Genomic DNA, 27,042 nt, shown 5'->3' with positions numbered 1-27,042 from the left:
GGGGCAGAGGGAGGAGAGTGATCCGAAGGGTTACAGGTATGTGTGTGGCCGAGTGGACACACAGGGGGTGCCCATGGCTCAGCCCTGGGGTCAGGGGCGCCGGGTCTGGGTGTGCGTGGGGAAGCCGAAGGGGCTGGATTAGGAGGCTCGGGAGAGGCTGAGTGCAGCATGCTGTGTGATCAGTCTCACGGCAGATGAGGGCTCCCGGAGAACGTTGGTGAAACCCACAGGGGTCTTCCCTTCATGGCATGCAGATTGCACTGCATTTGACCTTTGCCAGAGGCGTGATAAACATCCCCACGTGACAGATAACAGCTTAGAGGCTCAGGGAGAAAGAAGTGACTTGTCCAAGGCCACACAGTCGGTTAGGGGTGGAACTCATCCCGGAAGGAGCTCTCCCAACTCCTGAACCCTCTGAACTTTCCACTAAAGCCATGCCGTGGCCATTCCAGCAACGACTCTGCCTCTTACAGACCTGGACCTCGGCACAGGGAGGTGACACTCGGCTGTCGGTGGGCCCACACGTGTTTATGGATCACCACCCAGGAGCCGGGTCCCTCTGGGGGCAAGTGGTGGGATGCACTGGTAACCACAAGAGGCTGGATCTCTGACTCACAGAATTGTCCTTGGAAGGATAGATGCTTAAGAAAACAATTATGCAGGGAGAAGCCCAGGAAGCTTCCAGCATGTAGGAGGTACCCCAGCCAGGCTGGGCTGACTCAGGGTTGGAAGCTAGGCTTCCTCCTCAAGGTGAGAGATGATTATCTCAGAGAGGAAGGGGGAGGAGCTGTGTGGCAGAGATGGGAAGGAGAGGGTGGGGCAGAGCTCAAGCCTTGTTCATGGCCGGGGATTTGAATGGCAGAGGAAGTCAGGGTGCACTGATGGGTCTTTCAGGGAGCAGTGGTGGGAGGGGGCGAGAGTGGGTGCGGGGGGTGGGGAGGATGCATGGTGGTTGTCCCCACATAGGTGATGGTGGCCGTGCCCCTGAGGGTATGTCAGAGGAGCTGACCTGCCCCACTTTCCAGGGAACCCCGCACCCACCACTGCCCCTCTCTCTCCCTGCAGCATCAGACCCACTTTCTCCAGCAGCTGCTTCCCAGCAGCTCCGGACCGGGTCCAATTCCTGAGCTCACACGCCCTGTTCCGCTCTGGCCCTGGGTCTCCTCCCCATCACCGCTGGGAAGAGGGGTCTCCTGTCCCCACCTCTCCTTCCCCACTTTCCTTCCACACACCTTGGGACCCTCTGATACGGATTCCATCCCTCTCACCACCAAAACGGCTCTCACAGGATCCCCAACCACCTGCTACCGAGGATTGCTCCTCTTCTGTCCACGCTGCTGAGCCGCCCTCCTTCTGGAAGCACTCTCTCCCTTTGGCTTCCCAAAGGTCATGTCCCTCCCACTTCCCTGGCTGTTCAGCTGGTTCGGTCTCTCCCGGTCTCCCACAGAGGCTCCGCAGAGCTCGCGGCAAGGCTTTCTTCTCTTCAGTTCTCTGCTCAGCTCATCGGTCCCCTCTCTTGTCTCCCCCGGGGATCTCATCCCACTCATGACTACACGAGACAGAAGTGATGGAAGTGTCTCACGAAGGCGACAGCTGTGCCTGAGAAGCCCAGACTCCCTTTTCGAGCTGTCTGCTTGCCGTTTCCCCTTGAACAGTCCTCATAACTCCTCAAGCCAAGGCACACAGACACGTTCATGATCTGCCCACAAAAGCGCTCCCCTGCTGGTTCCTGGTCTCTGTGGATGACATTTCCTCCTGCCTAGTTAGGGACCCAGGCAACGAGGAGTCCGTCTCGACACACTCTCCCTGGGCAGTGGGACACAGCAGTGACAATGACAAACATCTCTGCCCTAGGAGTTGTTTACCTTCTAGCCAGGGAGGTAGCTGAGATACAACACACAAGCTCGTCACCTACAAGGTGGGAAGTGCTAAGGAAGGAGAGAGGCTGGGGGGGGGGGGGCAGGGGAATGGGGTTAGTGCTGGGGTGCAGACTGGTGTGTTCAGTAGGGTGGTTGGGGTGGACATCGTCCTGAAGAGACATTTAACAGAGGCTTCCTGTGGATTCCTGGGAAAATGTGTACCCACCAGAGGGAACACCCAATGCAGGAGGGCGCCTGGTGTATGTACATGGGTATGTTTTCTAATATTATTGAGAGAGAGAGAGAGAGCGAGAGAGCTGCGGAGGAGCTGGAGAGAGAGAAGGGAACAGAGGATCTGAAGTGGGCTCTGAGCGGAGAGCACAGAGCCCGACGTGGGACTTGAACTCTGAACTGCGAGATCATGACCTGAGCTGAAGTTGGACGCTTAACTGACTGAGCCACCGAGGCGCCCCATCGCCTCCTGTGTTTAAGGAACAGCAAGGAGGCCAAAGGGGCCACAGCAGAGTGGGAGGTGGCTTTAGGGAGGTGGTGGGTGGGAGCAGATTGGGTAGGGTCTTGGCCATTTCTAGGACTTTCTGACAGGGGAGCCCCTTCAGGGCTTAGTGCAGACACAGAATGAGCCTCCGCTTGTGATCCTGGTGTGAAAAGGATCACACTGTGTCGGGTGGCGAGGGGAGGGTCCTGCAGTGATGCCAGGGAGGGGTGATGGCAGCTCCCAGCTGGTGGTGGCCGTGGAGGGGGTGGAAGTGGCTGGATTCTGGATGGATCTTGAAGGCAGAGCCAAGAGGATTTCTCCAGACTCTGGAGGGAGGAGTCAAGCAAGACGCCCCTTGAGCAAATCACAGAAGTGGGGAGACTGTGGTCCAGCAGGTTTGGTTGGATGGATTGGGAGCTCAGCCTTGTGCACACGGCACCTGGGGGAGGGGGAGGTGTCCCAACAGTTCGAGGTTGGGAAGAAGAGAAGGAAGTTGTAGAAGCTGAGTGGAGACAGTGCATCGTGGAGGAGGGGCTGTGTGTGCCAGTCACTGCGGACAGATGAGTGAGATGAAGACCAAGTCATGCCTGCCAGCCTCGACACGCAAGGGGCCCCAGGCAGGGGGAGCGATGGCTGTGCACATCTGGCTAGAGATGGTTTCTGGGAGAAGGGAGGGGAGGAATGGGCGCAGCAAGAGCTTTTAGGCAGCTCAGGGGCAAAGGGGAACGAAGACACAGAGCAGGTGCTTTGGAGACATGGGGTCCAGAGAGGGCCGTTTCTTCAAAGGTGAGAGACACTGAGCAGTATGTCTGCATTAACAGGAGTCATTGGCAGAGAGGGGATGATCCAACATGGTGGAGAATGGGGGATTCTGGGAGTGAGAGGGACGGGGCCTGGGCACAAGAGACTGAACCGCTGCATTTCCATCCATGAGACCTGGCAGGGAGGCCCAGCATGGTGTGGTTGGGTGTGTGGGGGAGGTGGAATTTTCCACAGTTGTCTCTGACTGTTCCCGCTGCCAGTGGAGTAGGAAACGAGGCCATCAGCTATGAGTGACGCTGGTGGAGGAGATGTGGGGGCCACACAGCCATGCAGCGCTAGTCTGGCATTTAAAGGGCAAATCTGCCAGCGTGGGGGTGGGTGGGGGTGCGTGTGTTTCCCTCCAGCCACTGGTTGCCGCGCGGAGGCTGGAGCGCGCATGTGGGGTTCGAGCCAAGTGGGGTGAGGCAGTGGGATCTGTGGGTTGGAAGATGGCTGAGATGGAAAGAATGTGGGGTCAGGGAATGAGGGAGTGGGCTGTGGTGAGTTGTGTGAATTGGGGCATCACGGGCGCCACATTTACCGGTGATGCTGAGGCGTTGGTCAAGACAATGGGAAGGAGGGGCGAGGTCGGCGGAGGCCTGGGTGTGTGAGGGACTTCCATGCGTGCATCAGGATCCCCAGGAATTTACCCGAATGTAGTGTTGGAGGGAGGGCTGCTGACGCAGGAGCCGAAACCCGCGAACAATGAGGGGGATGTGCCAGGGTCAGGGATGGCCTCACGTGTGCGGATGTAGCGCTGCCCCAGTCTCCATTCTGGGGCCAGGGTGGTGTTTTCAAGATGCAGATCTGATCATGGCACTCCCATCCCCCAGTCCTCATTTTCCCACTGTTCGTAGGACAAAGGTCCCCATCCCATACCACTTCTACGCTACTCTCTGTCCCCTTGACCCTGTGGGAAGACAGGGAGCGTTTAACCAGAGGGGTGCTAGGCAGGCTGGTGGTTATTGGGACAAAGTGAAGTTGGATTTGTGCCTCAGCATGAGTCAGGATAAATTCCAGAAGGATCAAAGACTTACATGTTAAAAAAAATCATAAAAATCCTAGAGGAAAACAGACCCACAAATACTGAGAACAAACTGGTGGTTGCCAGAAGTGAAAGGGGGATGGGAAAAATGGGTGAAGGGGTATGGGAGATGCAGGCTTCCAGTTATGGCATGACTAAGGCACAGGGATGAAAAGCACAGCATAGGGAATCAAATCAATGATACGGTACTAGTGCCGAGGGTAGCTACATTCGTCATGAGGGCAGTATAACGTATATACTGAAGTTGAATCACTGTGTTGTACTCCTGAAACTCATGTACACTGTGTGGCGATGATACCTCAATTAAAACAAGATCCTAGGGGCGCCTGGGTGGCTCAGTCGGTTAAGCATCCAACTTCGGCTCAGGTCATGATCTCATGGTTCGTGGGCTCGAGCCCCACGTCGGGCTCTGTGCTGACAGCTCAGACTCTGGAGCCTGCTTCAGATTCTGTGTCTCCCTCTCTCTCTGCCTCTTCCCTGCTCCTGCTGTCTCTCTCAAAAATAAATAAAGATTAAAAAACATTTTTTTTAAATCCTAGAGGAAAATTCCTTTCTAACCGTGGAGAGGGAAGGTTTTTCCAACTACAGATCATAATCCAGAAACCATAAAATAAAAGTCTGAGTCAACCATATAAAAGCAAAAAATGTCTAACAAGGCAGAAAGCACTGGAAGCAAAGCCAAAAGCCATGGGGGAAAACTATTTCTCACTCATGTCACGAAGGCTGATACACCTTGACACAAAAATGCTCCTACGAATCAGCTCTAAAAACATCAACAACCTAATAGAAAAATGGTCAAATGATATGAGGGGAGAGTTCACAGAAAACACAAATAACCTCTAAATATACGAAACAAAAGCGTATCTTCATAAGTAAAGATGTTTAAAACTATGATCGCAGCAGAGACTTACGTGGCAACGCTAATCAAGACTCAAACTGTGGGGATGCCTGGGTGGCTCAGTCGGTTGAGCATCAACTCTTGATTTCGGTTCAGGTTATAACTCTGGGGTCGTAGAATTGAGCCCTGCATTGAGCTCTGTGCTGAAAATGGAGCCTGTTTAAGATTCTCTCTCTCTCTCTCTTTCTCTCTCTCTCTCCCTCCCCGCACCCACTTGTGCATGCACTATTTCTCTTTAAAACAAAAAATAAATAAAATGTATGTGCCAATTGCTGCAATGATCCTTCTAGAAATCTATTCTGTAGATATATTCATATATATGTAAAAGGACGGTTATCTGAAATATTCATAGCAGAACTATTTGCGATGGCCAATAATTAGAAACAGCAAAATGGAACCGCGTAAAGAAAGGATGGTACATGGCAACTTTAAATGGAACATTAAGCAGTTGTGAAAAAGACTAACGTGATTCTATATCCTCTAATGGGGAATGATCTCCAGGGCATATTGTTACATTTTAATTTTTATTTAAAATTCTTAATTTAATTAATTTATTAAAAAATATTAAAAAAATTTTAATGCCTTATTTATTTCTGAGAGAGAGAGACAGCATGAGCAGGGGAGGGTCAGAGAGAGAGGGAGACACAGAATCTGAAGCAGGCTCCAGGCTCTGAGCTGTCAGCACAGAGCCTGACGCAGGGCTTGAACTCACGAACTGTGAGATCATGACCTGAATGGAAGTCAGATGCTCAACTGACTGAGCCACCCAGGCGGCCCAATTAAAAAATATTTTTAATGTTTATTTATTTTTGAGAGACAGAGCATGAGTGGAGGAGGGGCAGAGAGAGGGGAAGACATGAATCTAAAGCAGGCTCCAGGCTTGAGCTGTCAGCGCAGAACCTGACATCGTTCTTGAACTCATGAACCTTGAGATCATGACCTGAGCTGAAGTCAGATGCTTAATCAACTTAACTCATCGAGCCACTCAGGCACCCCCCTCCTTTTATTTTATTTTATTTTATTTTATTTTATTTTATTTTATTTTATTTTATTTTATAGAGAAAGGGCACACGTGAGCAGGGGAGAGGGGCACAGGGAGAAAGAGTCTTAAGCAGGCTCCACACTCAGCATGGAGCCCAACAAGGGGCTCAATCCCAGAATCCTGGGATCATGACCTTAGCCGAAATCAAGAGTTGGACATTCAACTGACTGAGCCACCTGGGCGCCATGGTGTTAAATCTTTAAAAAGGTATGGAACACTATATACCACGCAGCCATTTGTGCGAAGAAGAAAACCTGGTAAGCTTTTGTTTGTATAAACATGGTACATCTCTGGGTGTGGACCTAGAAAGTGGGGCCTGCTTGGGATTCTTTCTCCCTCTCTCTCTGCCCCTCCTCTGCTTGTGCTCTCTCCCTCTCTCTCAAAATAAATAAACATTACCAAAAAAAAAAGAGACAAAAATTCCCCCTGACAATTCTCCTGTGTGGCCAGCACCCCATCAATGCCTGTGCCCTTGGCCTCAGGATATTCATGTCCACCACGTCCCCAGAGCGTAGCTTCATCAGCCTTCCATGACCATGAAACCAGAAGAAAGTGGTCATCAGGTTGCCTCTGAGTAGGGGAACTCAATGGGGGGAGAAAAAAGTGTCAGGGAAAGACTAACTTTCATATCGCTGGATACATGTGTGTGGCTTACCACGTCAGCAAAGGCAATAAACTTGAACTGAAAAGTGGCCCGAGTAAGGTCTGTGTTTTTAAAAAAATTTTTTTTACGTTTAGTTATTTTTGAGACACAGAGCACAAGTGGGGGAGGGGCAGAGAGAGAGAGAGAGAGAGAGAGAGAGAATACAAAACAGGCTCTAGGCTCTGAGCTGTCAGCCAGCACAGCTCGAACTCATGGACTGTGAGATCATGACCTGAGCCAAAGTTGGAGGCTTAACTGACTGAGCCACCCAGGCGCCTCAGGTCTGTGTACGTGTGTGTGTGTGTTTAAAAAAAAATTTTTTTTAATGTTTTATTTATTTCTGAGAGAGAGAGACAGCATGAACAGGGGAGGATCAGAGAGAGAGGGAGATACAGAATCTGAAGCAGGTTCTAGGCTCTGAGCTGTCAGCACAGAGCCTGATGTGGGGCTTGAACCCACAAACCGTGAGATCATGACCTGAGCCGAAGCCAGACACTTAACTGACTGAGCCACCTAGGCACCCCAAACTTAGTGGTAAACAAAGTAAGCCCCTAAAAATTTTTTTAAAGAGATGATTTTTGATTCTTGTTTTTTCACACTTTCAGATTTCACACGTGAGATCTGAGCCGAAGTTAGACGCTTAACCCACTGAGCCACCCGGGCGCCTCCCCCCCTTTTTTTTTTTAAAGAAAGCTACTTTATTTGTTTTTAAATGTTTATTTACTTTTGAGAGAGAGAGCTCGTGTGCACACATACACACAGAGGAGGGACGGGGGTGGGGGTGGGGGAGACACAGAATCTGAAGCAGGCTCCAGACTCTGAGCTGTCAGCACAGAGCCCAACGTGGGGCTCGAACTCATGAACTGTGAGATCATGACCTGACCTGATGTCAGAAGCTTAACCAACCGAGCCACCCAGGCGCCCCAGTCTGTGTTTTTTGTCTGGTCCTCCAGCTCTGGCTGCCTTCTCTCACACTCACCTCTAAGCTCCCCCCAAGAAAGCACACACGATTATCGTTCAGAGAGCCCGCAGGTTCTGAGTATGCACCCCGGGGTCTGGCTGGAGGTACGGCTCAGGAGGAGGCACTGTTAGCGTAAAGGTCATTCACTCACCGATTCTCGTGAGCGTGCTGTTTTCTCCAAGCATCTCGCTTAAGCCCTGCTGCCTCCTCCCTAGGCACATGTTGCCACGAGAAAACAGGCTCAGAAGGGTGCCTGATGGTCTGGGCAGAAGCCAGGCTGTCTGACACTGAGCCTAACAGAGGGGGCAGAGAGAAACTGCCCTGGCAGACAGAGCTCTGATGTTGACTGAGCTTTCCCTGAGGTTCCCGGGAGGGTACATGACATGTCTGAGGTCCCCAGGGTGGTGTCTGGGCTGGAAGCAACCTCAAGGGACCCCCAAGCCCACAGCACTACCCCCACCGCCTCTGAAGTCACCTCCTCTGGGCACCCCCGCCTACTGACCTGTGGGCGCCTCTTAAAAATGCCTGACCCATGGGGGCCTCTTAAAAATGCCCACCCCTTGCCAGGGTCTCCCATGGCACGTGGGGGTGACACCAAAATTCCCCTGCACAGGGGCACCTGGGTGGCTCAGTCGGTCAAGAGTCCAACTCTTGATTTTGGCTCAGGTCATGCTCTCACGGTTCATGAGTTCGAGCCCTGCATCAGGCTCTGCACTGACAGTGTGGCGCCTGCTTGGGATTCTCTCTCCTTCTCTCTGTGTCCCTCCCCTGCTGTGCTCTCTTTCTCTCTCAATATAAATAAACATTACAAAAAAAAAAAAAAGACAAAAATTCCCCCCACAGCTCTCCTGCGTGGCCGTGGCCTCAGGACATTCACGTCCATCACCATGTCCCCAGGCCGTGGCTTCATCACCCTTGCATGACCGTGAAACCTGGAAGCCTCTCCTCATCCTTCGCCCCTCCCTGGTATCCGTGACAGCTCTCTGCCAGCTCCCTTCCAAGCGCTTCTCGCGCTCTTTCACTATTATATCCATTTCTTTGTGTGCCGATTATCGTCTGCGAGCCCCGCCAGCAAGGCAGCTCACTGACAGCAGGGACCCCCGCTGCCCGGCGGGTCGTTACCACTTCCGAGTCCTTGGCACCTGACTTTGGGGCACAGGGGTTGGGCCGCGGCGGGTGCAGCCTCTGGAGTGGGACGCTTGGGCTGCAGGGGGCTGAGCAGCCCTGAGCCATGGGTAGGGTGGAGGGCTTGGCTCAGGCCGTCCAGGGGTCCCTGCTGCGAAAGTGAAGTGGGCCGCAGGGTCTCTGGCCGACCGCGTCCCCCCACCCAGCGGCCGGCCCCATTCTGCGTGCAGCCTGCAAACGTGTTCCAGGCCTCGCCCGGGTCTGTTGGCCTTGCTGTTAGGAATGTGGGAGCAGTTAAATAAGAGCCAGATGACTTGGGAAATAAATAAAATGGGTCAGGGTAGAGGGTTCGCCGATCCTGTGGCCTCTTTATTTGAACCGATGTTTGTAGCCCAATAGGGTTTCCCAAACCAGAAGCTCCTAAGCCCCTCTGGGGGAATAAACTTTTCCTGAGTGTTTCCCGAAGGGTATATTCCTGGAAAAGCACAGTGGGAGGAGGATTTCCCACAGCCTGGCACGTGCCCAGCCCACATACTGGGGGGAGGGGGGGCGGCCTTGGTGCCTGAGGCTGCCAGGGCCACGTCCAGCGGCCAGCCCATTCCTGCTCCTCTGCGTTGCTTCTGAACTCCTGGGTCCCACCCTGCCTGCTCCCTTCTCTTTCCAACAGGCCTGGCTCTGACCTCTGCCTCTCCCCACTCAGCCTGCTCCAGGTCAGGGGCCCTGAGTCCTGACCCCTGGAAGCCCAGGCCACCGTGAAGACAATGGTCTTTGCCACACATCTCTGGGGCTCCCTCTGACAGAGCAGAGAGGGCCAAGGGCTTTGAAACCGAGTTTACGGGTGGATGAAATGGAGCTTGCGAATCCAGAGCCGGTAACGAGTCAAAGAGCTGGCGCGTAGCTCAGGTCTCTGGCCCGGATTTAATTAGGCCGGGACAATCAGCGAGTTACAGAGGCCTTAGAATCCTAGCCCTGAGGAACTCTAGATCTGGAGCAGATGCCTGCTGTCTCTGAGGCAAAGAGGCTCCATCTCTGCCTCTCTGGACTGTGCCGGACAAAGACTGAGTGACACACTGTGCATGTGTAAAGTGCCCAGGACTGCAGTGGTACAGAAGAGGCACCAAAAACCAACACTGGCTAGAATTACAGAATTCTTTTTTTTATTTTAATTTTTTAATGTTTATTTTTGAGAGAGAGAGAGAGAGAGAGAGATTGAGAGAGAGAGACAAGGAGATCCAGAATTTGAAGCAGGCTCCAGGCTCTGAGCTGTCAGCACAGAGCCCAACGTGGGGCTCGAACCCACAAATGGTGAGATCATGACCTGAGCCGAAGTTGGACATTTAACCAACGGAGTCACTCAGGTGCCCCTCTTTTTTTATTTTTAAAGTTTATTTATTCATTTTGAGAGAAAGAGAGAATCCCAAGCGGGCTGCATGTTGGCAGCGCAGAGCCTGATGAAGGGCTCAATCTCTTGAACTGTGAGATCATGACCTGAGCCTAAACCAAGAGCTGGATGCTTAACTGACTGACCTACCCAGGCACCCCATTAACCACTATATTTTCTCATAAGGATTTACACTTTTCCCTCTTCCATGTAGGTCTATGACCCGTTGGGAGTTAATTTCTGTGTATGCTGTGAGAGCTTCCCCGGTGGTCTAGTGGTTAAGATTCGGCGCTCTCTGTGTATGCTGTGAGGAAGGAGCCCAGCTTCGTTCTTGTGCATTTAGATATCCCAGTACCACTGAATTGTTGCACATTCTGGGAAAAAAATAAAGGCATGGTAAATGTAAGGATTTCCTTCTGGAATCTTAATTCTTTCTGTTGACCTATACGTCTTATGTCTATACCACACTAAGTTTTAGAATTGGGAAGTGTGAGGCCTTTACTTTTGTTTTGCCTTCCCAAGGTGTTTTGGCTCTTCTAGATGCTTTGCATTTCCATATGAAATTGAGGATGAGTTGTCAATTTCCAAAAAAAAAAAACAACAAAACAAACCCCAAAAATACCCAACTGGGATTCTGATAGGGATTGCATTGAAACTGTAGACTAATTTGCGGGGTATTGCCAATAACATTCTGTTGTCTTCCAACCCATGAATATGAGATGTCTTACCATTTGTTTAGATCTTTTTAAATTTTTTGCAACAATATTTTATAGTTTTGTGCAGTGTATAAGCTTTGCACTTATTTTATTAAATTCATTACTGAGTATTTTATTCTTTGTCATCCTTTTGTAAATGGAAGTTGTTATTGCTTCTCAGCCTTTTGGCTAAGATCAAGTGTAAATGGAAATTGTTTTCTTAGTTTCATTTAAACCTTCTTTATTGCTAGTGTATAGAAATACAATTGAACTTTAAAATACTGATCTTGTATTATGCAGCCTTGCTGACCATGTTTATCAGCTTTTATAATTTTTCTGTGGATTCTATGAATAAATAAATAAATAAATGTGTGATCCAAAAGACACTTAACATCATAATCATTAAGACAATGCAAAATGAGACCACGATGAGATATCACCTCACATCCATTAGACAGAATGGCTACTATAAAAAAAATAGTGGCTCAGTCAGGTGGGGGTCCAACTCTTGATTTTGGCTCAGGTCATGATCCCACAATTTGTGGGATCAAGTCCCGTGTTGGGCTCTCCACTGACAGTGTGGGATTCTTTCTCTCCCTTTCTTTCTGCCCCTCCCCTGCTTGCATATGCACATGCTCACTCTCTCTCTCTCAAAATAAATAAACAAACTTAAGAAAAAAATCAGAAAAGAACAAATGTTAGTAAGGATATGGAGGAATTGGAACCTTTGTGCTCTGTTGGTGGGCTTATGTCTGGCCTCTTGATTTGGATTCATTGGTCTAGGTGCTTAGAGGTGTGTATTTTTATACCAGCACCATACTGTTTTAATTACTATAGTTTTATAGTATAGTTTGAAATCAAGACGGGTGATGCCTCTGGCTTTGTTCCTCTTTCTCAGATTTCTCTGTGTATTTGGGGTTTAAAAATCCATTTACATTTAATGTAATTGCTCAGAAGACAAAATTTATGTGTGCTAATTTGCTATTTAATTTCTCTATGTTTTATGTCTTTTTTTGTTGCTCTATTATTCTGTTACTGCTTCTTTCTTGTTAAATAGATATTTTATAAGCATACCAATTTAATTCCCTTGTTTCTCTTGCCATATTTTTGGAATAATTTTCTTAGTGGTTTCCCTGGAGTTTATAATTATCATCTTAATAAATAATCTGGTTTACATGAATAACAATTCACTTTCAATTGTAAAAAATACTTGGCTCCAATAAAGCTGTGCTTGTTATCTCCTTCTTTGTACTTTTTAATGTACTTTTATGAAATTACTATTTTACATGTCATAAGCCTATTAACACAGTTTTATCATTATTGCTTCATGCAACAGGCTTTTAATTCAGAAAAGAGAAAAGGGTTACAAATAAAAATTCACTTATACTGTCTTTCATATTTACGTATGTAGCTAACCAGTAAAGCTCTTTATTTCTATATGTGGATTTAAATTACTATATATTTTTATTTCTTTTTTTTTATGTTTTTTTTTTTTATTAGGAGAGAGAGAGAGAGAGAGAGAGAGAGACAGCGTGAGCAGGGGAGGGTCAGAGAGAGAGAGGGAGTCACAGACTGAAACAGGCTCCAGGCTCTGAGCTGGCAGTCAGCACAGAGCCCGACGCAGGGCTCGAACCCACGAACCGCGAGATCATGACCTAAGCGAAAGTCGGACGCTTAACCGACTAAGCCACCCAGGCGCCCCTATATATTTTTATTTCTGATTGAAGGAATCCCTTTATTGTGTGTCGAGCAGACTGATAGAAATCAATTCTCTCCATTTTTTGTTTATCTGGGTGTGTCTTAATTTCTCTTTCACATTTGAAATATTCTTTCGCTATTAATTTCTCTGCTAACAGGTTTTTCCCCTCACCACTTTGAAAATGTTATCTGCATTGACTTTTTTTAAAAAATTTTAAATGTTTTATTGAGAGAGAGAGAGTGAGCGTGACCAGGGGAGGGTCAGAGAGAGAGGGAGACACAAAATCTAAAATAGGCTCCAGGCTCTGAGCTAGCTGTCAGCACAGATCCCGATGCAGGGCTTGAACCCATGAACCAGGAGATCATGACCTGAGCTGAAGTCGGGCGTTTAACCAACTGAGCCAACCAGGCACCCCTGCATTGACTTCTGAGTCATGCTTTTCATAATTTCCAAGGAGAAATCAGCTATTCACCTTATCAATGATCCGTTTTCTGTGAGGAGTCATTCCAAATTTTCTCTTCATTTTTTTTTCCTTTTGGCAATGTGGCTACGAAATGCTTAGGTGTGGATCTCTTCTGAGTTTATCCTATGTGGAGTTTGTTAAGCTTCTTGGATGTGTAGATTAATATTTTTGCTTATAGTTGGGAAGTTTTTGTCCACTATTTGCTCTCATATTCCTTCTGCCTCTTTCTCTCTCTTCTCTCCTTTCTCAGGATTTTGTTATGGGTATATTGGCACACTTGATAGTTTTCCCACAGATCTCTGAGACTCTGTTCATTTTTTTTTTTCATTCTTTTTTGATTCCTTAGACAGGATCATCTCAACTGACCTATCTTCAGGTTTGCCGATTCCTTCTTCTGCCAGCTCAAATCCACTGTTGAGCCTGAGTGAATTTTTCATTTCAGTTATTGCAATTTACAGCTTCAGAATTTCTATTTGTTTTTTTTTAGTTTTTATTACTTTATTTTATTTTTATTATTTTTATTTGTTTTCATTGTTTATTTATGAGAGAGAGAGAGGGAGAAAGAGAGAGAGAGAGAGAGAGAGAGAGAGAGGAACAGAACACAAGCATGGGAGGGGGGGGGGGGGCACAGAATCCAAAACGGGCTCCAGGCTCTGAGCTGTCAGCACAGAGCCCAATGCAGGGCTCGAACCCACGAACCATGAGATCATGACCTGAGCTGAAGTCGGACCCTTAACTGACTGAGCCACCCAGGCGTCCCTATTTGGATCTTTTTTATTTTTATACTTTTTATCTATTAATATTCTCCATTTGGTGGTGCATAATTCTTCTACTCTCCTTTAATTCCTTATGGTTGGTTCCCTTTAGTTCTTCAAACAATTTATAACAGTCAACATAAAATCTTTGTCTACTGAGCATCTGGGATTCCTCACAGACAGTTTTCATTGTCTGCTTTCCCCCTTTTTCATTGCCATACTTTCTTGTGCATTTGTGTGTCTCATAATTTTTTGGTAAAAACTGGGCATTTGAGACAGTCTGATGCGGCAACTCTGGAAATCAGCTCCCTACCCTCCTTTCCAAGATTTGTTGTTGCTGTTTATTGTTGCTGTTGCTCTTTGTTTGTTGAGAGGTTTTCCTGGACTAATTCTCTAAAGTGTATACTCGGGGTGTGTATACTCACAGTTCGTGAATTTGAGTGCTGCATCAGGCTCTGTGCTGACAGCTCAGAGCCTGGAGCTGCTTTGGATTCTGTGTCTCCCTCTCTCTCTGCCCCTCCCTTGCTCACACTGTCTCTCTCTCTCTCTCTCAAAAATAAAATCATTAAGAGAAAATAAAGTGTAACTCTCTGTCATATGCAGCTCCTGAATCCTCTCTTGCTTAGCTTCATGATCAGCCTGGACAGAGTTTTCCTTTAATACCTTGACCCAGTAAGTCTTGCATTCTGTGCCAAGGGGCTCTTCCTGTGTGCTGGAGCACAACTTCAGGGTGCCACCAGGTTATAGCCCTGCCTTGGCCTTTACTTTCTGCTTGAGCAGGGCCTCAAAGTCAGCTGGAAGTGAGAGACTGGGGCTCTCTCAGATCTTTGGTGGACATGTACATAGCCTTGCGCATGCATGTGCTTTCGAGATTCCCAAGAATATGCTGGAACTTTTCAAAGCCCCTTTGAGTGGCTCATCCCCTAGATTTTCATTTAAGCTTCTGTGCCAGCTTCTTGCTTGTTCCTACTGGTATTGCTACCGTAGGCAGCCGGAATGTTAAACAATTGCTGCTGAGTGTTTTTGGCAAGCATTATGAGATAGAGCTTTTCCCAGTGAGCTCTGCAGCAGGCCAAGTAAAGACAAGTCCTATGTGTGAGCTTTTCCTAGAAGCGGATAGCGGGTGACAATTCTCTATGAATGAGCACTTGGGGAGCCTCAAATGGTTTTTCTTCCTCCACAGCTGCTACTTTTCACAGGTGCTGTGGTTGTGAGATTGATGGTTTTTAAGGCTACCATGGGGCTGGGAAATGGTCAAGTTAAGATGCTACAAACCTCCCTGTTCTTAGCAAGATATTTGTCTTGAATAAGCATTTTTTGGGTTGTTACCAGATATTCATTTCCAGAGCTCTGAAAAGGTCCATTTTTTCCCGCCTAGTGTTCTTGCTGCAGATTTTCAGAAGTCCTTATTCTACCATTCCAGAAATGCTTCTGTTACTGAATTTTTAGAAAGGGTTTCTTGGAGTCAGGATAGATGAAAAACCTTAACGTTGACATGGCCAGGCTGACCTGTGCGACTGTATGTGGTATGTGGCTATCTGCTAAAGTCCTAGTTCTTTTTTTTTTTTTTTTAAAGATAATCATTTTTTTTTTTAATGTTCTATCTATTTCTAGGAGAGAGAGAGAGAGAGAGACAGCGTGAGCAGGGGAGGGTCAGAGAGAGAGGGAGTCACAGACTGAAACAGGCTCCAGGCTCTGAGCCGGCAGTCAGCACAGAGCCCGACGCGGGGCCCAAACCCACGAACCGCGAGATCATGACCTAAGCGAAAGTCGGACGCTTAACTGACTAAGCCACCCAGGCGCCCCCCTAGTTCTTTTTTATAATATAATGTTTACTAATTTTTTGAGAGAGAGAGTCAGAATGTGAGTGGGGGAGGGGCAGAGAGAGAGGGAGACAGAATCTGAAGCAGGCTCCAGGCTCCGAGCTGTCAGCACAGAGCCCGACGTGGGGTTCAAATTCATGGACCGTGAGACCATGACCTGGCAGAAGTCGGACCCTTAACCAACTGAGCCACCCAAGTGCCCCTAAGGTCCTAGTTCTTAAATCACAGAAACTTCTGGAACTCTGAGACCTATTTGTCTCTGCAGGTTTAGCACAGGCATCAGCCAAACAGCATTAGATTGGTCCCTCCCTGTCTCTTCCTGGTTCCTAACCCATATCTTCCCTTTGCCCACAGCCCACAGATCTCCCTTTCTCTCTTCCTCCTCCCTTTTCTCCCTCCTTCCTGTCAACAAGCATTTACTGACCGTCTCCCAAGTGCCTAGGGATGCCGTCCCAGCTCTGAGGAGCCCATGCTTTGGGGGAGAAGGACAGGTGTGCAGAACAGACCACCACAGCCAGGTACAGAAGTGTTGGGACCTACGGAGGCATCTGGGGATGGGGGAGCCGGGGAGAGGGGACGCTCTTGGGGAAAGGAGGGTCTGGACGGAAAAAGGACCCTGGCCCAGGTCCCTAGAGAGAGCACCCAGAGTGCAAGAGCAGTGCTGGGAAATGGGGGCGGGTGGGGTTGGAAATCCATTCCAATACGACAGAGACGCATAAACACTGCAGAGCCCTGGAGGCGTTTCCCTGCAAAGGCTCCTGCAGGCAGGGTCAGCTCCGTCTGCAGGTTTGTGGCCGCAGCAGCAGCAGGAAGGCATCTCGGTCAGATTACTGGCCCGCCAGAGAAAGAGCCTTTCTCCCTGGGCCACAGGAAAAGGCCTGGTTTGTACAAGGGAAGGCGCCACAGCCAGGATGTGCATGTGCGCGAAACTATCTGGAAATAAACAGGAGGCCCAGCCCAAGCTGATCTCAGAGGGACATCTGCTCTGTGCTGCTCATCCGTTCCCTGACAGGCAGAGGATCAGGACCCCGCGTGGGAAAAGGCAGTGAAGGGAGCGGGTGCTGCCCTCACCTTGTCTGGCAGCTGGCTTTAGACAAGACACTTCTCCCCTAGGAGTCTCAGTTTCCTTATCTGCAAAATGGGGATGATAACGTATTCTTATCTTTTGCAGGGCTCTGGGAGGGTCACATGAGATGAAGGGCTTGAAAGGACCCAGCACAGAGGCCCAGTAAATCCTTGTCTTTCTTTGACTTTTAGATTGTGTCAAACCCGAGTCATAATTCAAATGGACTTTTGAGTAAGTGGAGTAACATTATACTTCGTCCTAACAAAAGTCACTGTGTATTAAAGGACATCAGAAACTTACAATAAAATGCAACAAAATCTTTTACGAGGGTAGAAGGGAGGACTGAGTGATGAAGTGTGTTTTTGGAGAGCTGGTGGGGTGTGTGTGTGTTGGGGGGGGTGATTACACACAAAACCAGTAAAGGAAAAAAAACAGTAAAGAAAAGTCGGGGCAATCTAACACAAAACAGTCTTCAGCTCTGGAAGTCAGAGCAAGCAGAGAACTGTGAAGGGCACTTCCTAGCAATGAACTCTGGGGAGTTTATCTGGAAGTCCTCTATATAAGGACTTAGACAAAGGCAAGCACGCAGCAGTAGGAGGGGCAGGAAGTCCAAGCCCAGCGCCAGGGAGAAGAGTCTGACTCATGGAGAGAGAACCTGCCTCGTGTCCTCCCGGGGTGCAATCTGCTTGGGGTCCTCTGGGTGGTGGGTTCCTCCAGCATCACCAGCATGCTCTCTTGGTGAAGTTGCTTAGGGTCTGAGCATGGGTGCGTTCGTTCTGTGCATGTGCGTTCCGGGAGCCTGCTGTGTGCTGGGCTCTGGATTGGGTGCTGAAGACCCTGGATGTGGGGGGAGAGCCCCCAGCCAGTGGGGCTAGAGAAGGCTTTTTGGAGGAGGTGCCTGAACTAGATTTAAGGGCAAAGAGTAATGCACTTGGGCCAAGAGTCCAGGTGGAGGGGGAGACTGACCTGGACTTGGCGTGGGGGACGGGGAAGGGGAGGGGTCAGAGATGCTGCCCCCGAGGTTGCACAGGGAAGTGGTGGCTGGGAGCTCTCCCAATGATGATGATGGGCAGCCAGAGGAGAGCAGGCGAGGGTGCTGGGTTCAGGGGGGCAATGTCCAACCTCCGGGCCCGGAGACGACTGGGGTGGAGGCATCATCAGCGTCACAAGAGAGCTGGAGCCACAGGAGTATCAGAAAGGACAGGAGAGGGTCTCAGGCAGGCTGGTTTGAGAGGCAAGGGTCCCAGAGAACAGGCAGAGAGGAAGGGGTGGGAGATGAGGGAAAAAGTGCAGGACAGAGCTCAGCCAGGAGGCCTTGATGATGGAAGACAAGCTGGGGAGCTGGGGTGGGGACAGGGTGAATGGAAGCTTCTAGAAGCTTCTAGAATGAAATGGGGTGTGCAGGGGGAGTGCATTTTGGGTGAAATGAAGGTGGCAGGAGGGTGTGGCAGGAAGGTGGAGGAGTCCCATCTTGGGGCCCTGCCAGGTCTGGGGAGGGCAGGGGACACACGCTGGAGGGCTGTCTCGTGCAGAGAGACAGGGGTTGGTGGCCCCCACAAAGGGAAGAGGATGTTTCAGAGGCTGATCGTGACATTCAGGGAATGGCCAAGGGCACAGAGGGACTGTCACTGGGACTGCAGATGCCAAGAAGCCAAGAAAGGTGGTACCAGACACTGTGGCTCAGGGGACAGTGGCCAGTTGGGAGGGAGAGGAAGACTTGGCCCCAGGGCCATGTGTCCCGCGTTATGGAGGGCGGGTGCAGGGATTGGCACCTCCAGCCGGGTCCCAGGTCCCGATGAGGGCAGACTTCCGGGTCTGGGTTTGGAGGAAACTAAGCCAACCTGGGACTCACCAGGGTCGCCTCTTCTTCCCGCCTTGCCGCGCCGTCCGGGGGGACCTGGACAGGAAAACAAGGACGGACTGGTTGAGAAGGGAAGCCAGTGGGCTTGGGCGCAGCCCCTTCCCCGCCCCACCTCGCACCGGCCTCCATCCCCCTCATGTTCCTGGTTCACTCCGTCTCTCACAAGTCATTCCCCACCTGAAGAGACCAACCCCCGGAAACGCAGGAGGCAGAAGAGTCTGGAGCAGAGAAACCTGGTCTGGGAGAAGAATAAAGCTGAGGTTGAGAGTCCTCTTACCAGAGCCCTGACAAGTGCTTTTTAATATCGCCTAACATAAACCATCAGAGACCACACACGCTACAGAGACACCGTCGTGGCCTTCCGAATGCCTGAACTCGGTACCATCAGGCGCTGTCCTGTCCACTGACTGACTATTCTCCTTCACCTGCTAGAACCTTCGGTGCCTCCCTCTCCCACAGCCCCAGGGAAGCTGCTCAGGATTTATTGCAGGTAATTGCCACACCAGTGTGCAATGTCCTCTCTCCATGGGTTTGCTTTTTCTTTAAGGTTTATTTATTTATTTTGAGACAGTTCGAGAGAGAGAGAGAGGGAGAGAGAGAGAGAGCGAGAGAGAGAGCATGAGCTGGGGAGGGGGAGATAGAGAGGGAAAGAGAGAGAGAATCCTAAGAAGGCCCCCAACTGTCAGTGAGGAGCCCAGGGAGGGGCTCGAATTCCCGGACCACAAGATCATGACCAGAGCCCAAGCCAAGAGTCGGATACTCAACCTACTGAGCCACCCAGGTGCCCCCTCCTGGTTTTTAAGCCTTTCTGGATTTGTGACGTGGACCAATCTGGCCTCTGCCCTCTCCCCGCTCTGCCCATGTGGGTCCCCCAGACTCAGCAGCCACAGTGCTGACCAGCCCCTCTGCCCCAGGTCAGGGGTCCCCTGGGGGAAAAGGTATGCCAAAGTGAAGTCAGGTGTGCTGGACTGCCATCTGAGATGCCACGGGATACCTGTCCTTCCACGGTGCCCACACGCTGCATGGCGGCCTGGTGGGGGATGGGCAGGGCAGATCCACAGATGCACAGGCTATGACTGCACTACAAGAAGTGCCCTTTCCTATAAAAGTCAACCTTGAACTCCCTCCAGAATCCCCCAGAAGAGCCACAGAGGAGAGACTGAGGCTGGCCACGAATCAGGTCTGAGGCAGGATGGTTTACTAAAGCATTCACGTGTATGAACTTTCCTTCCTTTCTCTTGTTTCACACGTGCAGTCATGGTGTGCCCCTACCCAGGGATCGGGAGTGGGCAGAGAAACAGAAGCTGCCCTAGGTCAGCGGCACTTCTAGACTTTTGTTCTGCAGCAGTCCTGGATGAAGAGGAGGGAGCATCTTTAAGGAAAAGAAACAGAGAAGACAGAGATTCCCCTGGATGTGGAGGACGCCCCTTTACGTTATATTAGACCCTAAAACCTTTGCAGGCCTGGGGGTGGGGTGAGGATGGATTTCTTTTTAATGTTTATTTATTTTTGAGAGGTGGAAAGGAGAGAGGGAGACACAGAATCCGAAGCGGGCTCCAAGCTCTGAGCTGTCAGTGCAGAGCCAGACGCGGGGCTCCAACCCACGAACCACAAGATCATGACCTGAGCTGAAGCTGGGCACTTAACCGACTGAGCCACCCAGGTGCCCTGAAGATGGATTTCCTACCAGTCTTGTGGACTGGGGTCTGAAGTCAGCACGGTTAAGCATGACTTGTTAAAAATGAGAAACACAATATTTCTTGGATTCTTGAGTTTGCAACTCAAACAACTGTTTATTGTGTCCAAAGACACGATATAAAATTTACCATTTTAGCCATTTTTAAGTGTATTAAGGGTACGGTACGGAAGTGGTAACAGCAGGCGCATCTTGCACTGGAGCTGTAGGACTTTGCCATCTTGTGGGATTGTATACTCTCTATACGGAACAACTAACTCCCCTGACAACTACCATTCTACGCTGTTTCTAAGAGTTTGCTTGCTCTAGGTGTCTCAGAGGACACAATCACAGAGCATTTGTCTTTTTTGTGACTGGCTTATTTTACTTAGTGTAAAGTCCTCAAAGTTCATCCATGTGGGAGCAGGTGACGATTTCCTTCTTTTTTTTAAGGCTGAATAAATATTCCACTGTAAGCATACACATTTTTAAATCTTTTTATTTATTTTATTATGTTATGTATTTATTTTTAATTTTTTAAAATGTTTTTTAAAAATTTATTTAGTTTTTGAGAGAGAGAGAGAGAGAGAGACAGTGAAAGCAGGGGAAGGGCAGAGAGAGAGAGACACACACACACAGAATCCGAAGCAGGCTCCAGGCTCTGAGCTGTTAGCACAGAGCCTGATGCGGGGCTTGAACTCACAAGCTGTGAGATCATGACCTGAGCTGAAGTCAGACGCTCAACCGACTGAGCCACCCAGGCGCCCTTACACATTTTGCTGACACCTCTTAATTTTGTTTTGTCTTGTTTTGTTGTGTTTTTTTGATACTGGCCACCGAAATGGGTATGATGTGATATCTCACTGTGGTTTTAATTTGTATTTTCTTAATAATTAGCGACGTTGAGCATCTCTTCATATACCTGTTGGCCAAGTGTATGTGTATGTCTTCTTTGAAGAAATGTTTATTCAAGCAAGCCTTTTGCCCACTTAAAAATTTTTTTTGGGGGGGGGTGCCTGGGTGGCTCAGTCGGTTAAGTGGCCAACTTCAGCTCAGGTCATGATCTCTCGGTTCATGAATTCAGCCCTGTGTCGGGCTCTGTGCTGACAGCTCAGAGCTTGGAAACTGCTTCAGATTCTATGTGTCCCTCTCTCTGACCCTCCCCTGCTCGTGCTCTGTCTCTTTCACTCTTATAAAAAAAAAACAAACCTTAAAAAAATTTAAATGTTTATTTTTGATGTTTGTTTATTTTGTCTCTCAAAAAAAAAAACATTAAAAATTTTTTTAATGTTTTACTTATTTCCGAGAGAGAGAGACAGTGTGAACAGGGGAAGGTCAGAGAGAGAGGGAGACACAGAATCTGAAGCAGGCTCCAGGCTCTGAGCTGTCAGTAAAGAGCTTGATGCAGGGCTCGAACTTGCAAACTGTGAGATCATGACTTGAGCTGAAGTCAGATGCTTAACTCACTGAGCCACCCAGGCACCCAGCCCTTTGCCCATTTTTCAGTTTTTCCAGATTTTTGCGGTGGTTGTTGAGTGGTTGAGTTCCCATATTCTGGATATTAACCCCTTACCAGGCATGCAAATAATGTCTCCCATTCTGCAAGCTGCCTTTGCGCTGTTGAGTTTTTCCTCTGTGGCACTGAAGTTTTTAAGTTTGATGTAGTTCAATTTGCCTGTTTTTGCTTTTTTTGCCTTTTTAACCTTTTGAGTTCATTTTTATCTACAGTGTGAAGTAAGGGCCCCGTTTCATTCTTTTGCATGTGGATACTTAATTTCCCAACACCATTTGTTGAAGAGACGGTCTTTTCCCCACTGTGTAGCCTTGACACCTTTGTTGAAGATCATTTGACCCTATAAAGAATGCACGCCCCCCCACCCCTGAGTTTTGAGAGCAGAAGCTCATGCCTGTTACGTGGCCCTTGATCTTCCTCGATACTGGACACAGCCCTTGGGTTTTTGTGCTGGAATCACCCACGGGCCATGCTGACTGGGTGAGGCACTCTCACAGCGGCCTGGCGAGGGATCTGCAGCTTTTGGAGCATCTCCAGGTCCATGACCTCAGCTGGGGCCTGTGATGCCCATGCCGCTCCATCACCTGCCAACCCGACCCCTCCCCACTGACACCTCCCCAACATCTGAGGCCCGCTGTGGTCAACACACACATGCCGGTCTCCTCCCCAGCTCCTGCGTGGGGCTGATGGGGCCTGGGAACCTTGTGCAGTTGGCCTGGTGTGAGGCCTTCTCTCCTTTCGGGGCACATCTGTTTTCAGGGAAAGTGAGAGTGTGGGAACATGAACCCCCAATGACACACACGGTGCCACGCTCCTCTGCTAGTAGGAGGGAAACGGCCCACGTTCACTCGCAAGGCCCAGCGCCCTGGCTTCTGGCTTCCGGGCTTTTGCCAGCCACGGAGGCTCATGCTTGGCTTGGCCTCAGGCTGAGCTCCAGAAGGACGTGGCAAGAAAGGGGCTCGGGACTGGAAGAGTGAATGGGGCTCTTCCTGGGCCTGAGAGCTAAAGCACACCATGGCTTCCTGCTGGTCACTACTGGGTCTGACCGTACAATTCTCCATCTTGCGTTAACTCAAGCCAGATGAAGACGTTTGCCTTTGCTGAGGCAGCTGAACTAATGGATTTGTCTGGTGGTTCTCCCAGGGGGCATGGTTATGCAGAGGGCTCGATGAAGAGGGGTGCTAAGCAGGCGAGCAGCTGCCCAGGCCAGGTGGGGTGCCCCACCTCCCAGAGGCCAGGGGCAAGTTCCGAGCAGCCCTGTAGAGTCTTACGGGACTCCCAACTGAAAGGGCCTCGGTAGAGCAAGAGCCTGATGCCTTTGAACCCTATCCGAGGCGAACCCAACCCAGACACTAGAGGCTCCTGTGTGAGCAACTCACAAATTGACAACTGGTCAACCCTTTGTGCAAACAAGCAAAGGAGGGCGGCGGGGGTAGGGAGGGGGAACCTCTCCCACGGCCAGCACAGACTCAGACATTCAGGCTGCCTTGAGAAGCATCTGGGAGTGTGTCTTGAGTGGCCTGTTTACATACAGATGGGGAAACTGAGGCCTTCAAGGGGAGGACAGGTCTTGCCCAAGGAGGCTCTTGGAAAAATGGTTTCCAGCTGGAAAATCCGCCCACGATGAAGACCAGCGCCCGCCGCTCTCTCCACCTCTGCGCGGGACCCATGCAGCACTGGGGCAGGGGGCTGGCAGCTGTGGGGACCCCAGTGTATAACTGTCACAGTGGCACCTCGGAGGTGCCCTTCCAGAGGCTGTGGGCAACAGACACCAGCAAAGCAGTGGCTGTGTAGGACGGGAAAGACACGACTGACATGTAAGCTCTTCCCCTGGAGGAGGTTACTCAACTTCTCTGAGCCCTAGGTTCCTAACCCACGAGGGTGAACTTTCAGTGGTGACGGAGTTATAGCTGCCTTGCAGAACTGTTAACCGGAGAGCTGTCAGCAGACGCACAGCTCAGGGGGCACAAACAAGGTGTCTGCTTGGGATCCCAGTAAGTAACCGGCCGGGCCTTCAGAGTACTCGGTCCTGATATGAATGGGCCTTCGTGTGTTCCCCAGGGTGGGTAAAGCCTGAGACACAGTAGCTGTACTTCAGGGACTTTGTGGGCAGGGCTTTGTCTGGGGATTTTCTGTGCCACTCATCACGGTCTGTCTAAGAACCTGAGATGCAGGGGTGGGGTGGTCTGGGCATGGGGTCCCTCAAAGGAATCCTGCTTTTTCAGGCTAAGCCCGGGCTCCACTCCGGGTGCCTGTGACTGCCATCTGCACACGAAGTAGCCACGGAGCAGGATGGTTTTCTCAAGCGCTGTTCGAAGCCCGACAAAATGGAACTATTCCTAACTCATAAAAATCCCATCTCTGGTTGGGCTGGAGAAGTCATGCCACCGACCAGCTCCAAAGGTGGGGGGAGGCCGAACCCCGACAGGGCTCCCTTGGATCATCTGAAGCCTGAGGATGTGGCTCTCAAAGTGGTGGTCTCCTCAAGCCTCGATGGCACTCACCGCCCCCAGGACCCCTCCTCCAGCAACGTCTGCCTTATGGCGGCCCTGGGCCACACTGCCAGGCCACGCAGGGGACAGCCTGCCCAGTCTCCTGGGCTGTGTGGGTCGCTCAGCCCTCTGCCCTTCCCAGGCTCCTCCCTCCCACCAGCCCCAGGGCAGGAGGCTTTCTGTCTAATTTACCTTATTGAATCTACACAGTTCCAGAAAGCACATTCATCCCTTCCCACACTCTTCTCCCTAAAGATAATGAGGCTCAGAGAGGTCAAGAAATGCTGTCAGAGGCAACAGCCAAAAGGTGGAAGCAACCCAAATGTCCACAGATGGGTAAACGGAGGAAGAAAACGCGATGTGTGCACACCACGGAATATTATTTAGCCCCAGAAAGGAGAATATTCTGACATGCGCCACGAGATGGGCAAACTTTGAGGACATTGTGTTAGGCGAAATCAGTGCATCACGAAAGGACAAGTACTGTTAAGATTGCCGTATTATGATTACCTCCCAGGTATCTGGAGTTGTCAAATTCATAGAGACAGAAAGAAGGGTGGGTGGCAGTGGCTGGGGGGAGGGGGTCATGGGGAGTTGGTGTTTAACGGGGACAGGGTTTCCTCCTGGATGGTGAAAACGTTCTGAATTAGATCGTGGTGATGGTGATACGACATCGTGAATGTACTTCATGCCGCTGAATTGTAGCACTTAAAAACCAGTTACAGTGGGGCGCCTGGGTGGCTCAGTCGGTCAGGCATCCGACTCTTGATTTCGGCTCAGGTCATGATCTTGCAATTCCTGAGGTCAAGCCCTGCCTCGGGCTCTGCGCTGACAGCACGGAGCCTGCTTGGGATTCTGTCTCCCTCTCTCTCTGCCCCTCCCCTGCTTGTGCAGTCTCTCTCTCTCTCAAAACAAACATTTTTAAAAAACCCAGGTAAAATGATAAGTTTTATGTTGTGTGTATTTTACCAAAATTAAGAAAAAAAAATGTTCCCAGGATGCTCAGCTCCCAAGGACTAGAGCACGACAGAGAACTCAGGGCGGCCTCACAGACCCCACGGAAATGTCATTGCCAGTGCGGCCAGGGACCGGAAGCTGTGTGTCTACTGAGAGCCTGGCACCTTGTAGTCAGAGGGGACAGTGGCGTCCCCAAGGTCCCACAATGAGGAGATGGCAGAACAGGGATTTGAACCCAGGTGTGTGTGTGACTCCAACGGATTGTCCTCTCAACTCCTCGGTCATTGTGACCAAGGCCAAGTTCTTACCATCATCCCAGGAGGTGGCCATAGCCTCCTGCAGTCTTCGGACCTGGCCTTTCTCATGGGCACTGGAGGCCCCTTTATCTGACTTCTTCCCAGAACTCTAGGAGGGGCCTGGGGGTCAGGGGGTGTGAATGCCCCAGACCTTCAGTCTGGCGCTCCCTGTGGTTGCCTGAGGCCCCAGGGCATCGTGGAGGTGCGCGCTGAGCGGAGAAGGCTGGGAAGTCCGTGGATCTGAGCATCTAAGATCAGATCACTGAAACACCTCCCCAGATAATTGTTTTATAAGTTTCAGACCAACCTTGGAATTGGAAACTCTTGCCCGGGGGAGGGGCACGTTCTCCCTGCTCATTTCCTGCTGGGGTAATGAAGCCCTCTGTCCCTTGCAGGAGCGGGGGCAGGTGCGTCCTGTGGCCACCTCTGGGAGGGCCTGGGGGATCTGGCGCACGTGCCTGGAGCAGCCGGCCAACCGGCAGGTTGCTTGGCTAGCACCGAGGGCCATGCCGTCCTCTGGGAATTAAAATCACAGCACACACAGCTCATTCCCAAAGGGGTTTATTGTCCTCACAGGCTTCACGATCTGCCACGCTACTGGGAGCCCTGCTGCTTTTTGGAAGGTCCTGAGGCAGTCTGGAAGACCCATGCCACAGGCTGCTGGGCTGGTAGGACAAACGTGTCCAGGCTGGAGATGGACCCCCACAGCCCAGTGACCAGACCTGGAAAGCCCATTAGATATCACGCCATTCACCGATGGAACGAACAGGCCCATCTCGGGGGGCGGGCTGATGGGTGACCCTAACCTCACGTTCACAAAGGGCCTCGAGTATGGACACTGTTGTTCTCTCCAAAGGAGCTGAGAGTCCTGGAAGGCTCCAGAGCTCCCCCCCCCTCCCCCGGGAGTGTTTAATAGAAGCAAGAGAGGCGGTGCCATTTACCAAGTGCTTTACGGCTGGTACTGATCTCGGTTCAAGGTATGAACTCAGCTTTTCTTCACATCGAAACTATGAGGAAAGCTACCATTATCATCTCCATTTTATAGATGGAGAAACTGAGGCACAGAGAGATGAAGTGACCCTCTGAGTCTTACAGCCAGTAGTAGGTGGGACCGTGCAGTATAGACCCTGAACCCGGGCATCCAAATCCTGCCCACTCCCCACACAATGCTTGTTGATGGTGAGAGGTTCAAATAGTCTACAAGCTCTTGTACCTTCTTGGCGTTTGTTGTTCTTATTTTATATATATATATTTTAATGTTTATTTATTTTTGAGAGAGCAAGCAAGCAGGGGCAGGACAGAGAGAGAGGGACAAAGGATTCGAAGTGGGCTCTGTGCTAACAGCAGAGAGCCCAATGAGGGGCTCAAACTTACAAACTGGGAGATCATGACCTGAGCTGAAGTTGGATCCTCAACCTACTGAGCCACCCAGGCGCCCCTGTTATTAGTATATTTTTAATTTTTTTAATGTTTATTTATTTTTGAGAGACAGAGTG

At 50.1% G+C, this 27,042-nt stretch overlaps 1 protein-coding gene across 1 annotated transcript in view; it reads right to left on the bottom strand.

The window, feature by feature from the left end:
* The window catches only part of COL23A1 (collagen type XXIII alpha 1 chain), a 70,673-nt gene extending 44,619 nt beyond the window's left edge, over positions 1-26,054 (bottom strand). The window contains exons 1-3 of the mRNA XM_039254647.1: positions 25,854-26,054; positions 25,559-25,655; positions 18,605-18,649 (exon numbers count right to left, since the gene is read on the bottom strand). Coding sequence (XP_039110578.1) covers positions 18,605-18,649; positions 25,559-25,655; positions 25,854-26,054 — 343 coding nt within the window. The remainder of the gene's footprint in view (positions 1-18,604; positions 18,650-25,558; positions 25,656-25,853) is intronic.
* Between the last annotated feature and the right edge of the window lie 988 nt (positions 26,055-27,042).

This window comes from Hyaena hyaena, unplaced genomic scaffold (assembly GCF_003009895.1).
Source record: "Hyaena hyaena isolate Hyena2069 unplaced genomic scaffold, ASM300989v1 scaffold_499, whole genome shotgun sequence".
NCBI lineage: Eukaryota > Metazoa > Chordata > Mammalia > Carnivora > Hyaenidae > Hyaena > Hyaena hyaena.
This window is presented reverse-complemented; position numbering and strand designations above follow the sequence as displayed.